Raw genomic sequence first — 19,515 nt, forward strand, 5'->3', positions numbered from 1 at the left:
TGGCCATTCACTGTTTAGTGGCTGTTGTGCTGTGCTTCTATTGCTTTAAGGCAGCGACTCAATGGGGAACATTACAGGCAGAATGCTTCAATCAAACAGCTTGCAGCAGGCTCGGCTGGCCGGCCGTGTCTATAGACGCCTAGATGCCCTTGTCAAAGGTGCTTCCTCACAGAGAGCACAGAGACAAGCAGACACTTAAGACAGCCCCATACACAATTGTGAAAGCCTGCACCTCCACATGTTCATGCCTGTGAAATGTACCAGCTCGCTTACAGCAGCTGAGTGGACCCTGGAATGAAAGGGAGAGCTGAGCAGCCAGCACACACAGACACAGACACACACACACACATACAAAATTGCCCCTAATGACTGTAGCGCCCCTCTCTCAAGAGATGGCAGCGGCTGCTGCTCCACTCGATAAATATTAACAAGAAGTGCGACTGATGGCAGTGCTCACTGATCCATAATTGCATTTCAAAATGTTCGATGGGGGTAGGGTGGAGGGTGGTCGCAAAGGGAGAAACAGGAAGATAAAAAGAGGGAACTCAGCCTTGTAGGCAGTGACAAGAGACAAGTGATGCCTGTCTAGTCAACCTCCTACCACCATCTCAATGGCACAATACCAATGAGAGACTCTCTGGTGAGAGAATCGCACAGATCGTTCATTACAGCATGACGTTCAAGCTCTCAGTGACTTGCAGCAGTGTGCATCACAGCTTTACATAAAGGGAGAAATCTGGGGAAGGATCACAGGGACAGAAAGGAACTCCACTTACTGATGCCACACTGTACATTAAGCAGTATTTTTGCATGGCTCTGAATATGCACAGACAAGCTAGCCGCAGGCTGATTAGCCAGTGGATCTCATTGTTAAGCTAATTCTGAGCACTTTGGATTCCATTAGGGCTGTACTCAGGGTCCACGGAAAACCTAATAACTGCTCATGTTAAGCATGCGTATTTATGCACATATATTTGCATCTTTATCAAACATTTTTAATTATGGGCTTTGAATAGGTGGCATTTTCCAAGGCTGTATGATAAGCACCAGCAAAAACCATCAGGAAACAGTTGTGAGGACACAATTAACATTTGGGGTGTGTGTGTGTGTGTGTGTGTGTGCGTATGCGTGTGTGTAGGGGAGGTGTACACACATTGTTTACATGACAACTGGGAAAGCTATGCTGTCATATCCATCCAACACAAACACGCATTTGAATACACATGTAACCACACATGGACAGTACATATGTCCTGATTACACACCGAGAACTAAGGACATTCATAAATAATCAACGTTTGAATTTTTATTCAGTAATCATGTCACATGTTCATATCTTGTATTCAAGACACTTCTACAAAACAGATGACTGCAGGAAAACTTTATCTGGCATTAAAAAAAATTATATGGTATTTAGTGCATTATTATCAATTTAAAAAAAGAAAAAACACCAGGCGTTCACTCATCGAAAGGAAAACAACTCAAATAGTTCCTAAATGTAGCTAAGTGTACACGTCTCTGTGAGCATCTAGGAATCACAAATGCTGTTAATTTAGTTATTTGAAAAATAGAATTTAATGGGAGTCAAAATAGATTTTTTGACAGACAAATGCAGAGCTGACACTAATTTTGAGAGGTAATTTAACAATATTTCTGCTTCATTTGACAGTCCCCAGTTAATAGAGAATGAATATGAGTGAAAGAGAGCGATGTGACAAAACAACAATCACAGTTAGCTACACTAGCAATGTGAGTAATCAAGATGCCTAAATCTTGCATGTAAGATGCAAGGGCAAATACTAATCAATAGGAGTTAAGGTTTATAGGCAGGTCATTATCCTTTCTAGGTGCAACCTTTGTTTAAATGTATCTTATCAATTACATTGACACACATCAGTTACCGCCAATAGCACACACATACATGCATTGTGCATGTGTGGACATGTTTTCTGACAGTGTTAGAAGCCTGATCAAACACTCCATCGCAGCATGTTTTCACTGGACATGCGTGAATGCACAACGTATCACAGATTTGCTTGCACACATCTCACAGTGCAAACAGAGCAAGCTCAACCTTGAGATGGCTATAACCTTTCAGTTCACACAGTATACTGGTTCTACGACAAAGAAAATCATCATTCTTTTAAGCTCATCAGGCCTGCAACATATGAGGTGGACTCCTGGCAAGATAACTGCGTTGTACATGGCATCTAATTAAATGTTCATAAGCAGGGAGATCCAGGAGTAGAGGTGTGTGTGTCTGTGTGTGTGGGGTAAGAGTACCAGCCAGAGAGAGACCATGTGTGGGTGTGTGCTGGTGTACCGGGCTCCTCAATCCCTCGTTCCCGGAGGGAAAAACGCTGCAATCACTCCATTAGCGAAAGAGGGAGGGAGACGGGGATGCTGGGAGAAAGCAGAGAGTGCGAGAGAGGGATGTGGGGAGGGAAGGAAGGGAGGGAGGGAGGACGAAACACAGCTGACTTGGCCAATGAGGTTAGATATGAGCAAAGAGCGAGGGTTGGAGGGGGGGGGGCAATGAGCGTCGAGGACATGGACACAATGACCAGAACATGGGAGGGAGGTGAGTGACAGCAGATAAAGAGGAGTGGGGATGAGGGAGGAATGAAGTGTAGAAACAGACAGATGAGAGAGTGAGAGGGAGAGAAATGGAGACAGAGGAGACAATCGGGGGAAGAAAAGCAGGATGGATTGGTGAAGTCAGGGTCAATGGGCAGATATGGCTGCAGATTGTTCAGTGCTCAGTCGTTGTCAGGTGGCTTATTGTCTTAGGCTGTCCTCACAACAGCAGGCAAGTCGATAAGTTTGGGTGTGTGCGTGTGTAGTTCTGGACCAGATAAATACACAAACTGCATGATCATGATGCAGGTTACATGACCAGAACATACACATGGCAAACATACACATGTATACACACAGGTCTACAGCAGGATCGCTGCATTACTCTCATCAAATATAGATTGTAAACGCATTATAAGGTCATGGCACCAAGTGTAAAGTGAAACTAGCCCTTGTGGGAAAACACACTGGCGGATTGTTAACTGACCTAAGCAATGGCATCAGTAGGAATAAAAGACTCATTTCTTTGAGACTATACCTTAACACACGTCCTCATACTGATTTTGTATGCACTTGTAGTGACAGTCTCCTTAATATATTTTATTAAATTCACTTAAAGTCACATGTGATGTTCTACCACATTTGTCTTGCAGTGGCATTATTTTACTGTTTCATACTTTTATCTTGTCTCATGAATTTTGTGAATCATTTTGTCAACTTATTTTACATTATTACAGTTAATGATTATTAATGTTGTTACATTTTTCCTTCCCCAATAATCTAAGCATGAACATGGAGGAAGAAGATTTACTGCAATGATAAAGGGTCTGCATTCTGATGCCTTCCTTCCACTCCTGATTTTGTTAACGGTTAAAATGGCCTCCTACTGGTCACCCCTGTATCTGGGCAGACATTTTAGGACGAAGGCAGGAGACTGAAATCCATATGGCTGGATCAATATGTCACAGAGGTTACAGTGGGCACCACAGCTGCCACTGTTGGGTAAACAACATAGGGAAAATGATTGTCCTCCACGTCCAGGATGACCCCAATAATGCTGCAGAATGGATTTTCTTTTTTTTTTTCCTGCATGTGTTATTGCTGACTGACTGTGCTCTGTGTGCACAGAAGCAACACGGAAGCACACGAACACGCAACAACACTAGGCTCAGAATCATCCCGACGCAGAGAAGATACACAGTGAGAGAAAGATATAAAGAGACAGAGAGGCGGGCTTCAATCCGTGTTCTTACCCACGCACAGTGAGATTGATGGCTGCATTCAGGATTTCTACACACCACTAATTGGATTCACAGGTCATTAGATAAAGTACAGAGTGAGACTGTTACAGCCTAAAGACTGAGGGAGGAGAGGAGGAGAGAGAGGGAGACAGGGAAAAAGAGAAGGGTGCGAGAGGGGCAATATTGATGAGGTTGTTTGGTTCAGGACCAATGAAATTTCCTCCCCCTCCACCGCGCCTCCAAAGCCCTCCCCCTGACGCAGAGGGGGGTTGATCGATAATTTGCGCGGCAAGAAAAAGTGGGGGTCGGGGGGGGCAGATGCAGGGAGGGATGAGTGGATAGGAAATAAAGAGAATGGGCTGGCGTCTAATGCGTGGTTCACTTACATGGATCTCAAGTTGCCTGCTGTCTCTCCTTTTCAATATATTGTGGCAAGAGAAGGAAATGTGATTACGCCGACCATTATGTTCGACAAAAGAGCCGAATGAGTGGATGAACATTTTTTTTCTCCCAGTGGCAGAAGTCTGTGTCCCAGTTTTGAGTGCAGGGTGACGGAGTAGATTTGAGGTTGGCCAGCTAGATGGTATTTTATACCAACATGTGCAATTACAACCTAATTCAGCTATCATCCTAAAAGAGGATTTTGTACTGGTCTAGTAAATAGAGATTATGAGTTTTCAGTGTAGCAAGCACAGTGCCAATCTTTTGTGATTTGTAGCCTGGCGACAAAGTGAGCTCATTGAAAAACACTGTACTTGTTTGGAGAGCCAGCGGGGCTTGTTGTTTTAACATAGGACGACAAGGGTACAGTCTGCTCAAACACATACTCGCATGCAGATGGCTGTTCATTAATTACAGATGGATGGGGGGAGGGAGTAACAGAGAGTGAGAGACACAGAGAGAGAAAGAGAAAAAAGAGAGAGAGAGAGGTCAGCTAATGGAGCCAGTATTCTCTCTCTCCCTCTCTCTCTCCCCCCTGGACAATTACCTCTGTCTGCCCCAGACCTCTTCTGGCGCTCTTAATCAAGGTGCAGGTGCGTGGTTTTTTTTGTGCGAGTGTGTGTATGCGCATGTGTGAGCTCTGGGAGGGGTTCCTGCCGTCCTCAGCACTCTCTAGTAGCAATCCGATTAAAGCCCTGCTGCTGTGGGGCCTGGCTGTCCTCCCCTCTGCAAGGCTCACCTTAAACCCCCCTCTTCACACAACAACTGCCCTTCACACACCCAAAAGTATTCACGCATGGAACAAAAGTGCTTACATCTTTAACACAAATGCATACACACACATATAATACATGCGCATGCTATTCCACCTTTTCCAAAAATGGTGCGTGTGGCCTCTGAGCTGACCTCCAATCATCACCCTGGCTGTTGGCAGCCATTACCTTGGCCCCCTGGGGCCTGGCCGCCCCTCACCAAGCCCTCTGCACTCTGCTTAGACAACCAATCTGTTAAAAGACAAGCAGTGCTCGCTCCAGCAGGTTTAGATGCTGCTTCATTTGGCACCACAGACCCATCGATTACATATTCCACTAGGCTTTACCCATTAAGTGATGGTCACATTACCACAAACCTGTATCTGAATGTGTCCCACTCCCCATTCATCGCAGGAAACCATATAAAAGGACCAATTAAAAAAAAAATCACTTTCAGTTGCATAATCAATTTCAGACTTCAGACATTTGGCGAACTTTGATAGGAAGATATCCTCAGCCAATGAAACGCTTGTTTGGGAGCACTGCCCTCTGAGGAATTAAAAAAACCCAACCACTGGATCCAACCATTAAAACACCCAGTTTGATAACACAGCACTGTCAACTTACATATTGCTTGACAAAAATTATTCTACGTGGTTTCCAGGGGGCGGTGATACATTCATGATTTCTAAAACCATGCTGCGTGTCATTAGAGTTGACTACAGTGCAGTAAACTCAGCACAGATCTTAAACCATAATGTTTAATCTTTTTTTCATCAACATGAACAAAGACAAATCTGTTGGGTGAGCTCAAATGTGATTTCCCCTTTAGCAAACACAGAAAATGCAGTGTGGGAAAATCAATTATGTATGTGTGTGTGCGTCTGTGATACATTTTAGGTGTCCCAAACAAGCACCACTGCACTAAACTGACCCAGCCTGATGAATCAGCCATCCTCAATAGCAAATTAAAAACTAATTTCTTTCTTTATTCAGCAAAAGAGGCAATTTGGCCACATTAGGTTGTAAAAAAATCAATTGAAAACTTGTGAAGGTCTCCTTCATTAAATCAATTAAGTGCATCGACAAACATCTCTATTTCCATTACAAGCATTATTACACTGCCAGTGGATCACAAAGGTGGTTAATATTCAAGCCTGATTCTCAGAGGGATTTTTATTTTTCCACATAGCCCTTTAAAAACAAACCTCAGGATACAAACTGATTTTAAATTGTATTTCACTATGATTTGTATTCAATTCTCATCAGAACAAAAATGTGTAAATGTGCAACTCTGCACCCATATCTTCCATTTACAGTGCACACACCATCTGAGCCCTGATTTCTCCTGGAATCGCACCAGAGGAACAGTGGTTTGTTTTTCAGCATGGGACGCGGGATGGGTTAGTGGCTTGGTGCTGAACCTCAGGTCAGTGTGAGGACATAAAACAGGTCAAACATGAAGTGAAAATTTACTCACCAGCTTGAAATCCTGAATGCTACAAATGAAGTAGGGAGTGTTGGGCCGCCGACTCTCAATGTACACACAATCTGCAAGTGAGAAAAGAGGGAGAAGGAAAAAAAAACTGAGTTTGAAAGAGGATGTTCACACTTCACAAAGCTTTCATGTTTTTCTGCAGCCAGGCCCAGTAATATATTATTTTGTGTGCTGTTACCTCTGCTGAAAAGACATTTTTCTCCTTGAGTCAAATTCAATTGGAATGCGAGTAATAGGATTAAGGACTTTTGGAACGCTACAAGGTTGCCTTTCCAAAGCAAACATTACGCCCAAGGGGAATTATGTTATTGTTCCACTCCTTTTATACACCAGTGAGCAATACTAGCTTTAACTCCAACCCACCCTGCAGTCATCACTGTAATCGGTTTCTATAAAATAACATCTTCTGCCATTGCACCAATATATGTCCAGTTAGCTTTTTGTTAGCTTAGCATGAAAACAAAACAAAAAACAAATATCCATCCTGTGTCCTCTCAATCACATTTTAAAATTTTGCTAAATTATATAACCCTCACAAGTGTTAAAAGCAACCCTCTCATAATGTGTGTGAGGAGGTGGCCCTGGCCGGCTGTGCTGTTCAATTGAATGTGACTGGTAGTATGGCCAGGTCGTGAACCCTCATCTCCTTAACAAAAACATTCACGCTGCAGAGGACACAAAACACACAGCCACTTCTGTTAAGAAGAAGAAGAGGAGGAGAGGAGAAGGAGGTGGTGGTGTGGGGTGTGGCTAATGGTTACTGCTAAATCTGGCACAGCACTTTCCAGAAACAGCCATGGGTTAAAATTATTGTAGAGAAAGAGATCCAAATTCACAAAAGTCTCCCTTTCACCTTGACTCTTAGCAGAAACACAAAACCATTGTGATCAAACTGAGCAAAAAATGATTTATTTCAGCTTTTAAATAATAACAGAGTTCTTGCTTACTCAACAGGCAAACTAATCAAAAGCCACTCGCACGTAATTGATTAATAAATAGATCACACATACTGAAAACTGACCATATATTCAGATGGAAGCAATGGAACAAGCTACATGAATGCTGTCAGAACTGGCTTTGCCAACCATTTGGTGCGACCGAGCATAGTGCTGTCTCCAACGTTTGCACATACACAAGGCCAAGAAGATGGGAAGCTACTCTGTGCCACTATCTCAAGCTGTGTAAGGTTTGATCCCCAAAAAAAAGAAGGAAAAAAAAGGAAAAGCAACCACAGGTAAGATTTACACTAACAAAACAAAGTGCTGGTTTTCATTTCACCCAAACACACGCTGAGCTGTTCTGTACAGACGGACTAAGCCACACTTTCCCTAACAAAAGATGTGTGGCTAGCTTTTTCCACTGACTGACAGTGCCTTCGTCTGTTATTTATTTGTTTGTGTCAACAGAGTTATCGATCTGGCTGTGGTTTATCTTACCGCTTGCAGAGGAAAAGAGGGGTGGCAAAGATATTAAATGGCTCTGACACCCAAGATACCATTTGTAGAGGGGCTGGTGTGTGCGAGTGCGCCTGTGACATCATGGGCTTTGTTTTTTGAGAGGCTCTGTATGTGTGTGTGTGTGTGTGTGTGTAACCCCAGGGTGGGCTTGTTATCTGCTGTGGGCTGAATGAGCTGTTCTAAAGGGAGCGGAGGGGGGGGTTTATCACCCTCGCTGGCTCTGAGTGACGCATTATATCTCTCTCACTACTGCCCTCTTCTCGCTTTTCCCCTCTCTCTCCTTTTCTCCCTCCTCTACACCATCCCTGGAAGTCATTTACAAGATAACATGAATGAAAATATCCATCAGTGCTATTGTGTGATCTGTGAGCGACATAGTGTGTGTGTGTGTGTGTGTGTGTGTGTGTGTGTGCTGAGAGAGACAGAGAAGAGCGGGTGGAGGCGGAGGAGGGAGCAGGCGGGAGGGAGTGGGGGGAGGGCAGAGAACAAAAGAGACTAATCTGAATGAGATGACATGTTTCGGAGGAGTCAAATCGGGGGAATTAGGGTTTAGTGTCCCTTCACCTCATCGGCACATTCATTTAGAGAGGCCAGATCTCCGTGTCTACACCCCTGAGCACATCAACAGGCATAAAGAACAGAGAGGGAGAGTGAAAAAGATAGGTGGTGGGGAAAAAAAAAGAGAGAGACAGGGATCTAGTTTAATCATTCACAGACAGCAAGCGAGTCTATTCTTTGAACGTCAAAAGCACATTTTGAATTCATCCTGGGCACTAAAAGTCTACTACCTCAAGGGCATTTCTCTGAAAGCAACTACAACGCAAATCTCAGTGAATGTGAAAGTTAAAACCGAGTTAACGCTTCAGACTCTGCCGTTTGTACGGGAAGGAGGCGGCGGAGCTCAGGGAGGTTGGGTGGGTGGGGGGGTTTGGCTTGTCGAAGCAGGGCCACACGGTTCCTCCAGGGTCTGCCTAGCTTGTTAAACATTCCTGCCATTTTGTGCATTTGGAAGCAGGTCTCCTCGCTCAAGTGGAGAAGTGGAAAGGGGAGGGACTAGGGGTTTAGCTGCGGAAGGGGGGTCTATGTGGGGGGATGGGTAGTTTTTTTTTTTTAACCGTTGGTGTGTGTGTGTTAGCTGGATGGATGTAGCCTTTGGTGTAGTAGGGCCTTTGTAGACAAGTGCTCTCACTCCCCTCAGCTGCCCTAAGTTTAACTTCTGCTCGCCTACACCCTGCAATCCACTACCCACCGCCACGCCACCCAGACAGATAGGGAGCGAGAGAAAGTTCAATACTTCGACACAGGGAGATAATCATGACGCTACTGAGCGCACTTCCTCAGACCCGAGCACTTCAGTGAAACCTGATCCTGGCGGGTCACTGTTTCTCCAATTACATTGTCACTGTCGAGTTCAAGCAACGGAATATTCATTGTTATAACCTCGCGACACACGCACACACATTTACACACAGCAATTTTCTCAGCTGTAGCTCATTGTTCAGCCAGCTATTCTTTTATGGCTGCCAAGCATGCCTAATCTAAAACACACCTAGCCTCAGCAAAAGCGCGTGTCCTACTCTCTCTGTATCAAGCAAATAAGATGCTGTTTAATTTGCTGCAGCATTCCAGCAGAGGGGAGGGGGGGGTGTTCTTAGGTAATATCAGCTTGGCTTTCTTTTACGAGCCAGCAACAATGGAAAAGTCACATTGTGAACACAGCCATATATGCCAGTGTTTTGTAAACAGTGATTGGGGGTGGGGGGTGGTGGGGGTTTGCTATGGAATGAGATCAGGGATAGGCTACAAGGCAGGCTTATTAAGTCAAGAGGAGCATTTGTTTAAGTCACGCTTGCAGGTGGTGAGTGTTGAGCCATGAGGCAGGACGCACCTGCATTGTTAAAAGTGGTGCTTGGCTCAGGCTAGCAGAGCACACACAGCAGAGTAGTGCACGGCTTTAGCAGAGCCACCCCCCTTGAGTGTACTGATCCTAAAATTAAATAGCACAAGGAATGCAATAATGGAACCACAGGGGTGTGAGGGGACTACAGGGCCAAGAAAGACAGAGAAAGAGGGAGACTGGTGTTATTACTGATCCACCATCGACCGCAGTGGTTCTGTGAGGGAGACCAGCTGATGACCGAGGCTGCCTTGTGCCACTTCCTGCTAGGTCGGTCCCAGTGGGGTGGCGCAACAGGCAGCCGAGGCCTGGAGGCACACGGACGCTTGATTCTTCCCCAACTTTCCTTCCTCTCTCCCTCGTCCACCAGGCCCAACAAATCTCCCTTCTTCTCGCTGGAAAAGCAGAGGGAAATACCTGGCAAGCGATACCATCAGCTCTCTACAATAGGGCAAGCCTACAGCTGACTGAGCTCCTAGGGGAGAACAGAGGCTCTTTGACAACACCACCCCCTCCTCCTCGCCTTTCCCTCTCGGCTAGCCCACGCTTTCTCATTTAGCAGTCGGCAGGTGGTTGGATTTCACTAAAAAGCCCTTTTCCCAGAGTCTCTAGCGTGGGGAGAGATGGGAGAGCAGAGAGGGCTTTTTAAAAATAGATCTGTTCAGTTAGCGACAGGCTACAGATTCACACTGCTATGTTTCAGAGATGACTCCAAGGGCTTGTCCCTCATGTTAGCTTGACTGGAAACAGCAAACCGATCGACAGCTAGGCCTTTGTAGCAGAGGGGATGTGCTATGCTAATCGAGCTCTAGCCTACGGTGTCTTGGCTCTGGAATAACCAATCCAGCACTTACTGAACCACATTACACTCACTTCTCAAGAGGATCCAGACTGAAAACAGAATTCAGATGTGTTGTGTTTGTATGAAGTTTGCTCTGAATTCAATATCCTCCACAAAATTGACTGGCAGAGAAAATTTAAATAGATGAAAGAAGCCTTTAGTTATGAATGAAGTTGAGGTCATTTTTGACTTTGGTGAGTAAAAGAAACTGCAGAGGAGCAGTAAGTCAGTCAGCTAGTTGGCTAAGCATCTACACTTTTTGTCCTGGTTGGAAAACCTTTGTGAACTTATATTTTACACAAAAATCCAAATTGTATTGTTAAGTTTACTGCACTGTTATAAAGGTAAAACTGTGCTTACGAAGAAATTGTGTTTTTAATGTGGATCTGTTGCATTTGTTCAATACTTGCTGTGGTTAATAAATGTCAGCAACAATGACCTACACATTATAACTTGAAAATTACAGCTGACACTTATTTGAGAAAGAAATGCAAACATATAAAGAACATGGCAGGTTGGTGCAACTGAGAACAGTTGGTCCTAAGTTTGAAGGAAGGAGGAGGGAGAGAGGGCCAGGTTGTCCTGCTTTACATGTGTGTGTCAGACACACTCCTGCTGCATAGCGTATTGGGTGTACACATGACACATACAGTGACACACACACACACACACACACACACACACACACACACACACACACACACACTCCCCAGGGTTCTGTGGTGGCTGCGGCAAGAAGCACCAGCTGTCCACATCAACAACTCCCACAACACTCATACGCACAAGGTGTTTTTCTCAGACTAGCCCACAATCTCTCTGTATTATATACTACACACACTACATAAACTCTACCACTTTGTAATAAGAAATGACTAAATTAAAGCAGGTCTTGTCTTTATCACCCTGACACTCAGTGGGTTGGCCGTGGCAGCCATGTTGTGTGACATACACCGAGGTAGAAGGGCAGAAGGAGTCGGGTGGGGGCAGGTGGTTTCCATTAGCTCTCTCCATTTTAAACAGACCAGCCAGCCAGTCGGTTAGGAAGGAAGGAGACATGCTATGGCAGCCAGCCACCTGCAGCGCCAAGTAGAGTCCTGCTGCAGTGGAGAGGAGGGATGAGCAATGTGGATAGTGCTGTTAGTGTGTATTAGACTGAGCTTGTGTGTGTTGTAGATAAGGACCATGCCTTCAGCTGGTAAAAGCATGCCTTGTATATGGTGTTAGTGTGTGCATGTATATGTGTCACAGCACACTTATGAGTGTGCACAAATACTGGTTATCAGCATACAGTGTATGTGTGGATACTGACAAGTTCTCTTGTGCGTCTCTGTGCTTCTAGGGTGTCTCCTATTGATCCCCCCATGGCAGTGTGTATAATCTCCAGAGAGAGGATCTATAATCTGGGGTGGTAGTGGAGGGGGTGGTGGATGAGCGTAGAGAACAGGCTCTGGAGGTGTCTGGCTGGGCCTGGGGAAGCGGTGAGAGCTCAGCCACAGGGCACAGATCGATTTGGTGTGTCTGCTTGTACCGCATCAGGCTGTTCACCCTAGCAGCCGACCATACAAATGGCCCAGGACACAGTCTCCTGGCCACCGCCACACACACACTCCTCACATCATTTTTAAACAGCAGCAGAGCTAGAGTTAGCTGCAGGCCCACCTATTGGCTGATTGCACTTCTCCTTCCACCTTTCCCCATCCAATCGATGTGCACTAAGCTGCCTGAACCCATCTTCAAGGGATATAAAGGCTAAGCAGAGAGATTGGTGGGTGGCTGGAGATTGGGAATGTGCAGACAGTTTCAGTAGTAGCTTACTTGTTATTTCTTATGTAATGACACGGGCCTGTATGTTTCTAAAGCTCCCTGTGACAAAAGCAATCAAAACAGTATTTTGGTTTACAATTTCTTTCCGTTTCTGCATTGCTTTCCGTCACAACTTCTTCTCTCACCCCATGACGGGGGTGGTGTAAATCCCTCTCCGAGGGTGGTCAGTTTTACATATTGTGTGTCACTAGACGGCTATAAAGGGATTTAACATTTAGTAAAGCATAATCCATTGCAGGCTTTGTGCCTGCTTAAGCTGCACACATCAAATCTGATTGCAAGAAGGTTGCTACCAATGACCAAGCAGGAGGAGGAAAACATGCACAGTGTACACACACACCACCCACACACGGCTTATCACTTGAACAATAAGCAGAGGAGACAGCAGGAGGTCAGTTGCTGAGGTGGAGGATCTTCCATTTTGACAATAGGAGGTAAATTACAAACTAGTGTGGTGGTGCTAGGGCTGCCACTAGCCAATCCTGGCTCATCCTTAGTCTAAACCAATCTAACAGTTCCACTCTACGTGGTGGGAGCAGGTTGTGACTCTCAGGCCACTCTAGACCTGTCAAGCTAATTGAAGAAGAAGACAGGAAACATAAATATTCCCCAGCAACCAGACACTGGCTGTGCTGTTCGCTCGGATGTGGAAATATAAATATTCGGCAGGGCCTAATCCACTGAGACAGTCGACTTTGTTTATATGCCTTTTGAATGTTTCATTGATGTGACTGACTGCTTCCTTTTTTTTTTTACCCACCTCTCTCCCTCTCTACTCCACCCCCCCCCCTCTCCGCATGGTTGACTGTGAGACAAAGCGCCGGTGCTCTCTCTATTAAACATGAAATGCAGAGCAAAACAGGCTTCAATGGAGTCCCTTTGCTGAGTGTTAGATGGACAGAAATAAAGAGTGAGCAACAACAAGGTTTTGGTTCAGTGTGACTCCTTGCTTGAGGACCTCCACTGATACCAGTGCAGAGATAATTTTGCCAACCAGATTACGCAGCTAGACGGAAAGTGTGGGGTGGGGAGGCCTTCTCTCCACCCACTTGAAGTCGTCTGTTTAGGAGCTGAGACGAAAAAAGGAGTGCTGAGTGTTTTGTGTGGATGGGTAGGTAGTGGGAGAAGGAGAAACCTAACACACTGGCTGTAATTTCCCACATCTTCCCATTAAATACCCAAGCAATGCGCCCCTCCTCCTCCTCCTCTCCCCTGCCTGACCTTTTGCTAGCTGCTACATAAATGAAAAGACATGGCGGCAATGATTTAGTTGCAAGGCGGATAGCACTGAGCAGCAGGAGAGAGAGAGCAGACCATACACACACGACCAGCTTGCCTGGCTTCCTACCGACAGTGAGTGTTGACATTCCTCCCTCTCATACAGCCAATTTATAAACAGTAGGTGAAAGAGAGGCCATGTTTGCAGCTGCAGAAAAGGTTGGTTCTCTTTTTAGCCTCACTCATCCAATGTAATAAAGACACTGTATCGCAGTTCAAACATCCCTCCAGGAAACTAGAGTACCTTTTGGCCCCAGAGGAGATGCATTCTTTCTGTGAGTCAAATGGTGTTGGGATGAAATCATTACCATGACTGTCGTCACTATCACATCTTCTAGTGAAGCACCACTTTGCTTTATTGACTCAGCCCAAGACAAAGCACAGAGTAGGTCAACTTGGAATTGACTGTATGATGCATTGGCCTCTAGCCTGAGGGAGTACTGCTGTTACAGAGTTGATACATTGGAGGATGTGCAATCCCTCAGCAGCTTATTGCAATAGAGATGACTGTTTCCTTAAGAGCCCAGAAATCATTGATCAATTAAAAATCTGTACTCTAATTCCTAGAACAAACTTATTGAGAACAAAGTGGAGTAAGTAAATGAGTGAATGTGATGTTTACAAGTTGGGCCTATGATTATCAGTAAACTGAGGAAGTCCCTATATGAAGATTGAGTTTTGTTCACTGCAGCTAGTGATCATGGCGATGAGTGCGCCTCACCTGCTAGCACACTTAGACCAGTCATGACTAGCACCTACCTCCAGGTCTGTAAACAACATCGTCTTCTGTGATGAAGGATGTTATTTCTCCGTTCTCCGTACGCTCGTAGCGCGACTTCTTCTTAGGCGTCTTCTTCTTGCCCTTCTTGCCGGCCTCCTCGGCCGTGCCGCTGCCTCCGCCCGTGCTGCCATTGTCGTTGTCCTCGTCCTCGCTGTGCTCGCTCTCTGCATAGTTCTTGGCCCCGCCCTCCAGCGTACAGCTGCGTCGGGGCCTGGAGCTCTCGCTTTCGCGGTCGCCCCGGTCCCCATCCTGCCGGCGGGACTTACCGGCCTCTCTCTTGTCCCGGTCCCTGTCTCTGTCTCTGTCCCGCTCTTTCTCCCTCTCCTTCTCTTTGTCGGCCGTCATGATCCGCCACGTGCCTTCCTCAGTCCTCTCACGGCTGGGCCTCCGTGAAAGGTAGACTGTGAGCCTGGGCTTCAGTCTTCTGAATTTACCAGTCAAATCCAGGGAAAATTTGGCCACACCAACAACCCCAGTGTTTCAGAAAAGCTGTAAATAAAAGAAGAAGAATAATTAGCATAAGCCTGTGTCAATAACCCTTATCCTTACTGTACAGAAACTATACTTAGTAAAAAGGATTGTTTTGAGCTGGAGTAGATCTTTTGTGGGTGAGAAATACAAGATTAGTTCCTAGAGATCAGGCAGCTGTGCCGACTCCACTCAACATCACAGCAATTGTTGGTGCTCCCCTCCACAACTATGTATACTCTGGAGAGCACTGAGTAGCTTTATCAAAGAACAGAACCTTCTAGCTTCCTGCTCAAACATTTCCATTCTTTCAGAGAGGCAGTAAAACAGAGTTATTAAAGGGTAAAAGAATAGAAAAAAGAGCGAGAAAAATAGAAAGACAAATGCTGCATGTACAGTGTTTGAAACACAATCAGCTAAAAGGAAGTTGTAGCGATGTAAACATAAAAAGGTGGAGCTGCAATGAGCATGAGGCTTGAAGCCTATAGAATTCCTCAGAGATAATGTGTCGGGGGGGTTTCCAGCACAAGACGCTGCTTGTCATTTTGCAATGCCACGGGAGAGACACGGCGTAAAGCTCAATGACAGAGTTAACTGGCTAGCTTCTCTGCAGACCATCTGTGATGACACCAGGCTCAATTTTACTCATCTGTGTGTGGTTTGTGTGTGTGTGTGTGTGTGTGTGTGTGCTCTGGCTCTGGACTGCACCCAACCCCAGCCCTCTGCCCTGGCTGACAGTCACCACTGTGTTAATGTGAAGTGACAGCTCTGGAGGGAAGAGCACAGCAATCCACTGGGTAAGGAAAGGGAGAGGAGAGAGGCTGAGCCAGTCATTTGCCATGCCCAGTCCACTGCCATTTTCAGCTATGGTCGTTCACTCAAAAGAGCTCGGCTACCACTTTCTCATGCCATAATGAAATCCTCCATAAACAGTAAAGTGGGCAAAGCTGAAGCAGCACGCTGTCGGCACTACACTGCCCCTACACACTGCACCTACAAAGGAGGCTTCTCATTTACTGCCAGTGTTTGCCCCCTCCGCCCCCACCGCAACAAATTAAGTAGAAATAGTTATTTCAGCCCCCAGAGGGATCAGGCCAGGCAATCAGCACTCCCGTTACCATGGTCGTGATAGCAGGGTGGAAGAGGGAGAGTCAGACAGGAGGGAGGGATCGAGACTGAGCCAGGTAAAGCAGAACCAGCATTGAGTGAAAATTATACAGCACGTCTGCAAGTGGACGTGCATTCATTGAGAGAGCCGGAGAGAAAGTGTTTCTCGTTTCTTCTATTCTATTCTAATAGAAGAAACGGATAAGGTGGAGGAAAGGCTCTTTGGCAGACACATACACACAAACACACACAATGAAGCACGTTTGACAATGGCGCTCCTCAGCAGCGGGTGCTGTCATCTCGTGAGCAGACACCAACTGACAGGGCAGCTGCTCTTGTCGTCGGCTTCAACACAAACACCGGGCCTGATTAAACCGCAGCCTCGTCACAGCCCCATTAATCACCTAATGATGAGTTACCACGGCGACCACTGGGCTGCCAGCGTATACACACAAGAACACATTAGCGCGAACAGAGGACGCAAGGGAGAGAGAGCGAGCGAGCTTTCAGGCGCATGTGCGAGCGAGGACACACACCCGCCGTGGATACACACCTCCGTTGGTGTGCCAGAGTAAATACTGCGCCCCCCCTCTTGTATCCATATCCGGCAGCATGTCTTGGAGGTGTGGGGAACATGAAAACATTGATGAAGGTACCATTTGATAGCACAGCACTAATCCTGGGGGCTGCCAGAATCTGTGTATGAGCTAAGCACCTCTTCTTTCCTCTAATCAGTAACATAAGCCTCTTCCACTGAAACCAATGAGGACTGAACTGTTGCAAATGGAGGGCTGGACCATTCCCCTTTGATGTTGTGGGCAGCTACAAACCTCTATAAGTATCTTTACAATCTAGGTGTTATTAGTTTACATCTGGATACACTTTACATAACTGCCTCAATCCAAACTGTGTATCTCCAATTACCTTGCTGACGTTAACATAATTGTATTTATTAACCCTCAAAGCAACAAAAATTCCTCATACAAAGGGGCCCTCGCTCATATCTAATTGTGTAGCACTTTTACTGGTCAGTTAACAATATGTTCTAGTGTCTATGGCTAATTTGTTATACATCAGTAGCCACAGTTTGATACAGATAAAAGAGCAATTTGAAGTTGAACAAATTGAGTGAGTAAAAAGGAGTGAGTCTGTGTGAAGTGAAGTAGTAACACCGTGGCAATGAAAAGTCATAATGTATTGATGGCTGAGAGGGACGAGAACGAGACAGAGAGAGTGGAGACAGAGAGAGAGAAAGCGAGGGGAGAAGGCTCTCCACCCACAACCCGGGAAACAAAGTGCTTAGTAGAAAGCGGCGCTGGCTGCCTGGCCGATGAATAACGCTGTGAGGGGGCAGGTGAGGCTTGGAGCTATTACACATCAATCACTGGGCCAGGACCCTTTGAAAGATACCAGCTGTCTTAATGGAAAAGAGAAGGAGGGAGCAGTGGCTGGAGAGGGGTTGAGGGGGTCCCAGCCAACGGCACCTAATCCACCATTTACATTACTGCAATGGAGTCAAGGGCTGGCAGCCAGCAGGGCCCCGCTCAAATACATTTCTCTTTTCCGTGCCTGTTTAAATGAGACCTCTGGCCTGAGAAACCACACAGTTTGTGGCTCGATTAACACATCATCCCCCACAATGGCCACACAGCAGGTTTCTGTTACTAAACACAGCCTTTTTCCCCTCTCTCTCTCTCTCTCTCTCTCCTCCAAACAGGCTTTTAAAAAGCCATGTTTTATTCATTCCAATCACTCCCACATTTACCCAAATCCATGCTCATCTCTGTAGTTTTAATCAAAACCTGTCTTAGGATAAACATCCAAATTATCACGCTTTGCTTGAGTACCTATACAGCGCAATGAAGCTGTAGGATTTCTTTTTTCATTCTGCCAAATTTTAGTAATTGATTATCTTGGATTATAAATTTGCAAGAGCTGGACATTTATTCATACAGTATTTTATAGAACAAGAAATAATAGAGAAACTCAAAATTTCTATATTAAAAAGCAAAACAGAATCTAAAAACAATATAACCAGCACAGTGATCCACTCAGTTTTGGGGAGAGAGCCTGAAAAGTCATTCATGGAATATTCAATTGGAGAATTATGAAGTAGCAAAATGTGATTGGCAAGGATTTAGGGCCGGCTTTGCAAAGGGATTGAGTGAAATACTTGCATGAATACAGATTAGAGGAGAACAATGTTAGCATGAATATACACAGGGTTATTAACAATGGGGGCAACTCAAATTGATCTGAATAAACCAGCGAGATCCTCGGCAGTGCATGGATCCTAGCTGGGGTGATGTTGAGCTGCAGCAGGTTTTCGTCAGCTCCAATCCATTACTCAGTGCGATCTAATCTAAGCTGCCATCCAAGCCCCCTAGAAACAACAGCACAATGAAAGGCTCAGCTGGAGGCAAGGGGTAGGCCACTTCATAAGGGATTCTCTGTGGTCTCTGCACCCTGCCTGCTCTGTCTTACCTGGTCCAGTCATGGCTTACTTTATTCTCCAAGGCCCTCCCTGTTTTAGTTCACATTGGCAGGGCAAAGACACTTGTCTGCTCCACTTGTTTTTCAATTCACTGATGAGTAACCACATCTTTTTTCCCGCTGCTAAAGCTGTGCTCACAAAGGCTCTATTTTTAGCCGGCATCCGGGGTTAGTTTAGTAGGTAGAAGCCATGCTCGAGAAAAGATAGCTTGGGGCTTTCCAACATCAACATTTAAACCTGCCTAGAGACTCCCATGGTAAAAAGCAAAGTACTGCTGCATAAGAACAGATTCTCATGTACAATGACACTGTGGGCAACAATAAACTATCACTGTCTAAAAAGATTAACCACAAAAATTTACATCTCCCTGGGCTAATAAAAGCATCCAATACTTTCTTTTTGTAATATAAACTGCTACCCACTAAGTCAATAATATTTTCTGTCCAGCAGTCTGCAGGTACTTCCAACCACAGACACAGGGATCAGACTGTGTGCTCCACAGGGTCTAAGCCTCTACTCCATCTCTAAAAGAAGGCTAAATCCTCCTCTAGTCCCTATTTGTGTGCTCTCCGTGAGAGCTCCAAATGGCCCTGAGGGGGCCGCTCCACAACCCCAAGATGTCCATTATCTACAGGGTTTGTGAGCAGGACTTCATTTCGCTGCCTAATACCGGCTACTTCAAGACACAGTACCTCTCTCAGTCTGCCACGTTTGTCTGGCTAGAGCAAAGCTGAAGGCCATTTCAGCAGCTCTGACTGCTTCGTGAGGCATCATGTTTTGACACGGCTCCCGAGGGAAAATGCCAGGGCTGTCCATTGTCACCCTTCCCCTCTCTTCTAAATGAGGCGCTCTTGAGAAA

The 19,515-nt window shown here is 45.7% G+C and overlaps 1 protein-coding gene across 5 annotated transcripts in view; it reads right to left on the reverse strand.

Annotated features, from left to right (window-relative positions):
• The window catches only part of rerea (arginine-glutamic acid dipeptide (RE) repeats a), a 122,335-nt gene that overhangs the window by 57,212 nt on the left and 45,608 nt on the right, over positions 1-19,515 (reverse strand). For all 5 annotated transcript variants that reach the window (XM_018665881.2, XM_018665880.2, XM_018665879.2 and 2 more), the window contains 2 exons: positions 14,566-15,076; positions 6,492-6,562 (listed from right to left, as the gene is read on the reverse strand). In XM_018665881.2, the coding sequence (XP_018521397.1) occupies positions 6,492-6,562; positions 14,566-14,932 (438 nt within the window). In that variant the 5' untranslated portion in view covers positions 14,933-15,076. The remainder of the gene's footprint in view (positions 1-6,491; positions 6,563-14,565; positions 15,077-19,515) is intronic.

Source organism: Lates calcarifer, linkage group LG6, assembly GCF_001640805.2.
Source record: "Lates calcarifer isolate ASB-BC8 linkage group LG6, TLL_Latcal_v3, whole genome shotgun sequence".
NCBI lineage: Eukaryota > Metazoa > Chordata > Actinopteri > Centropomidae > Lates > Lates calcarifer.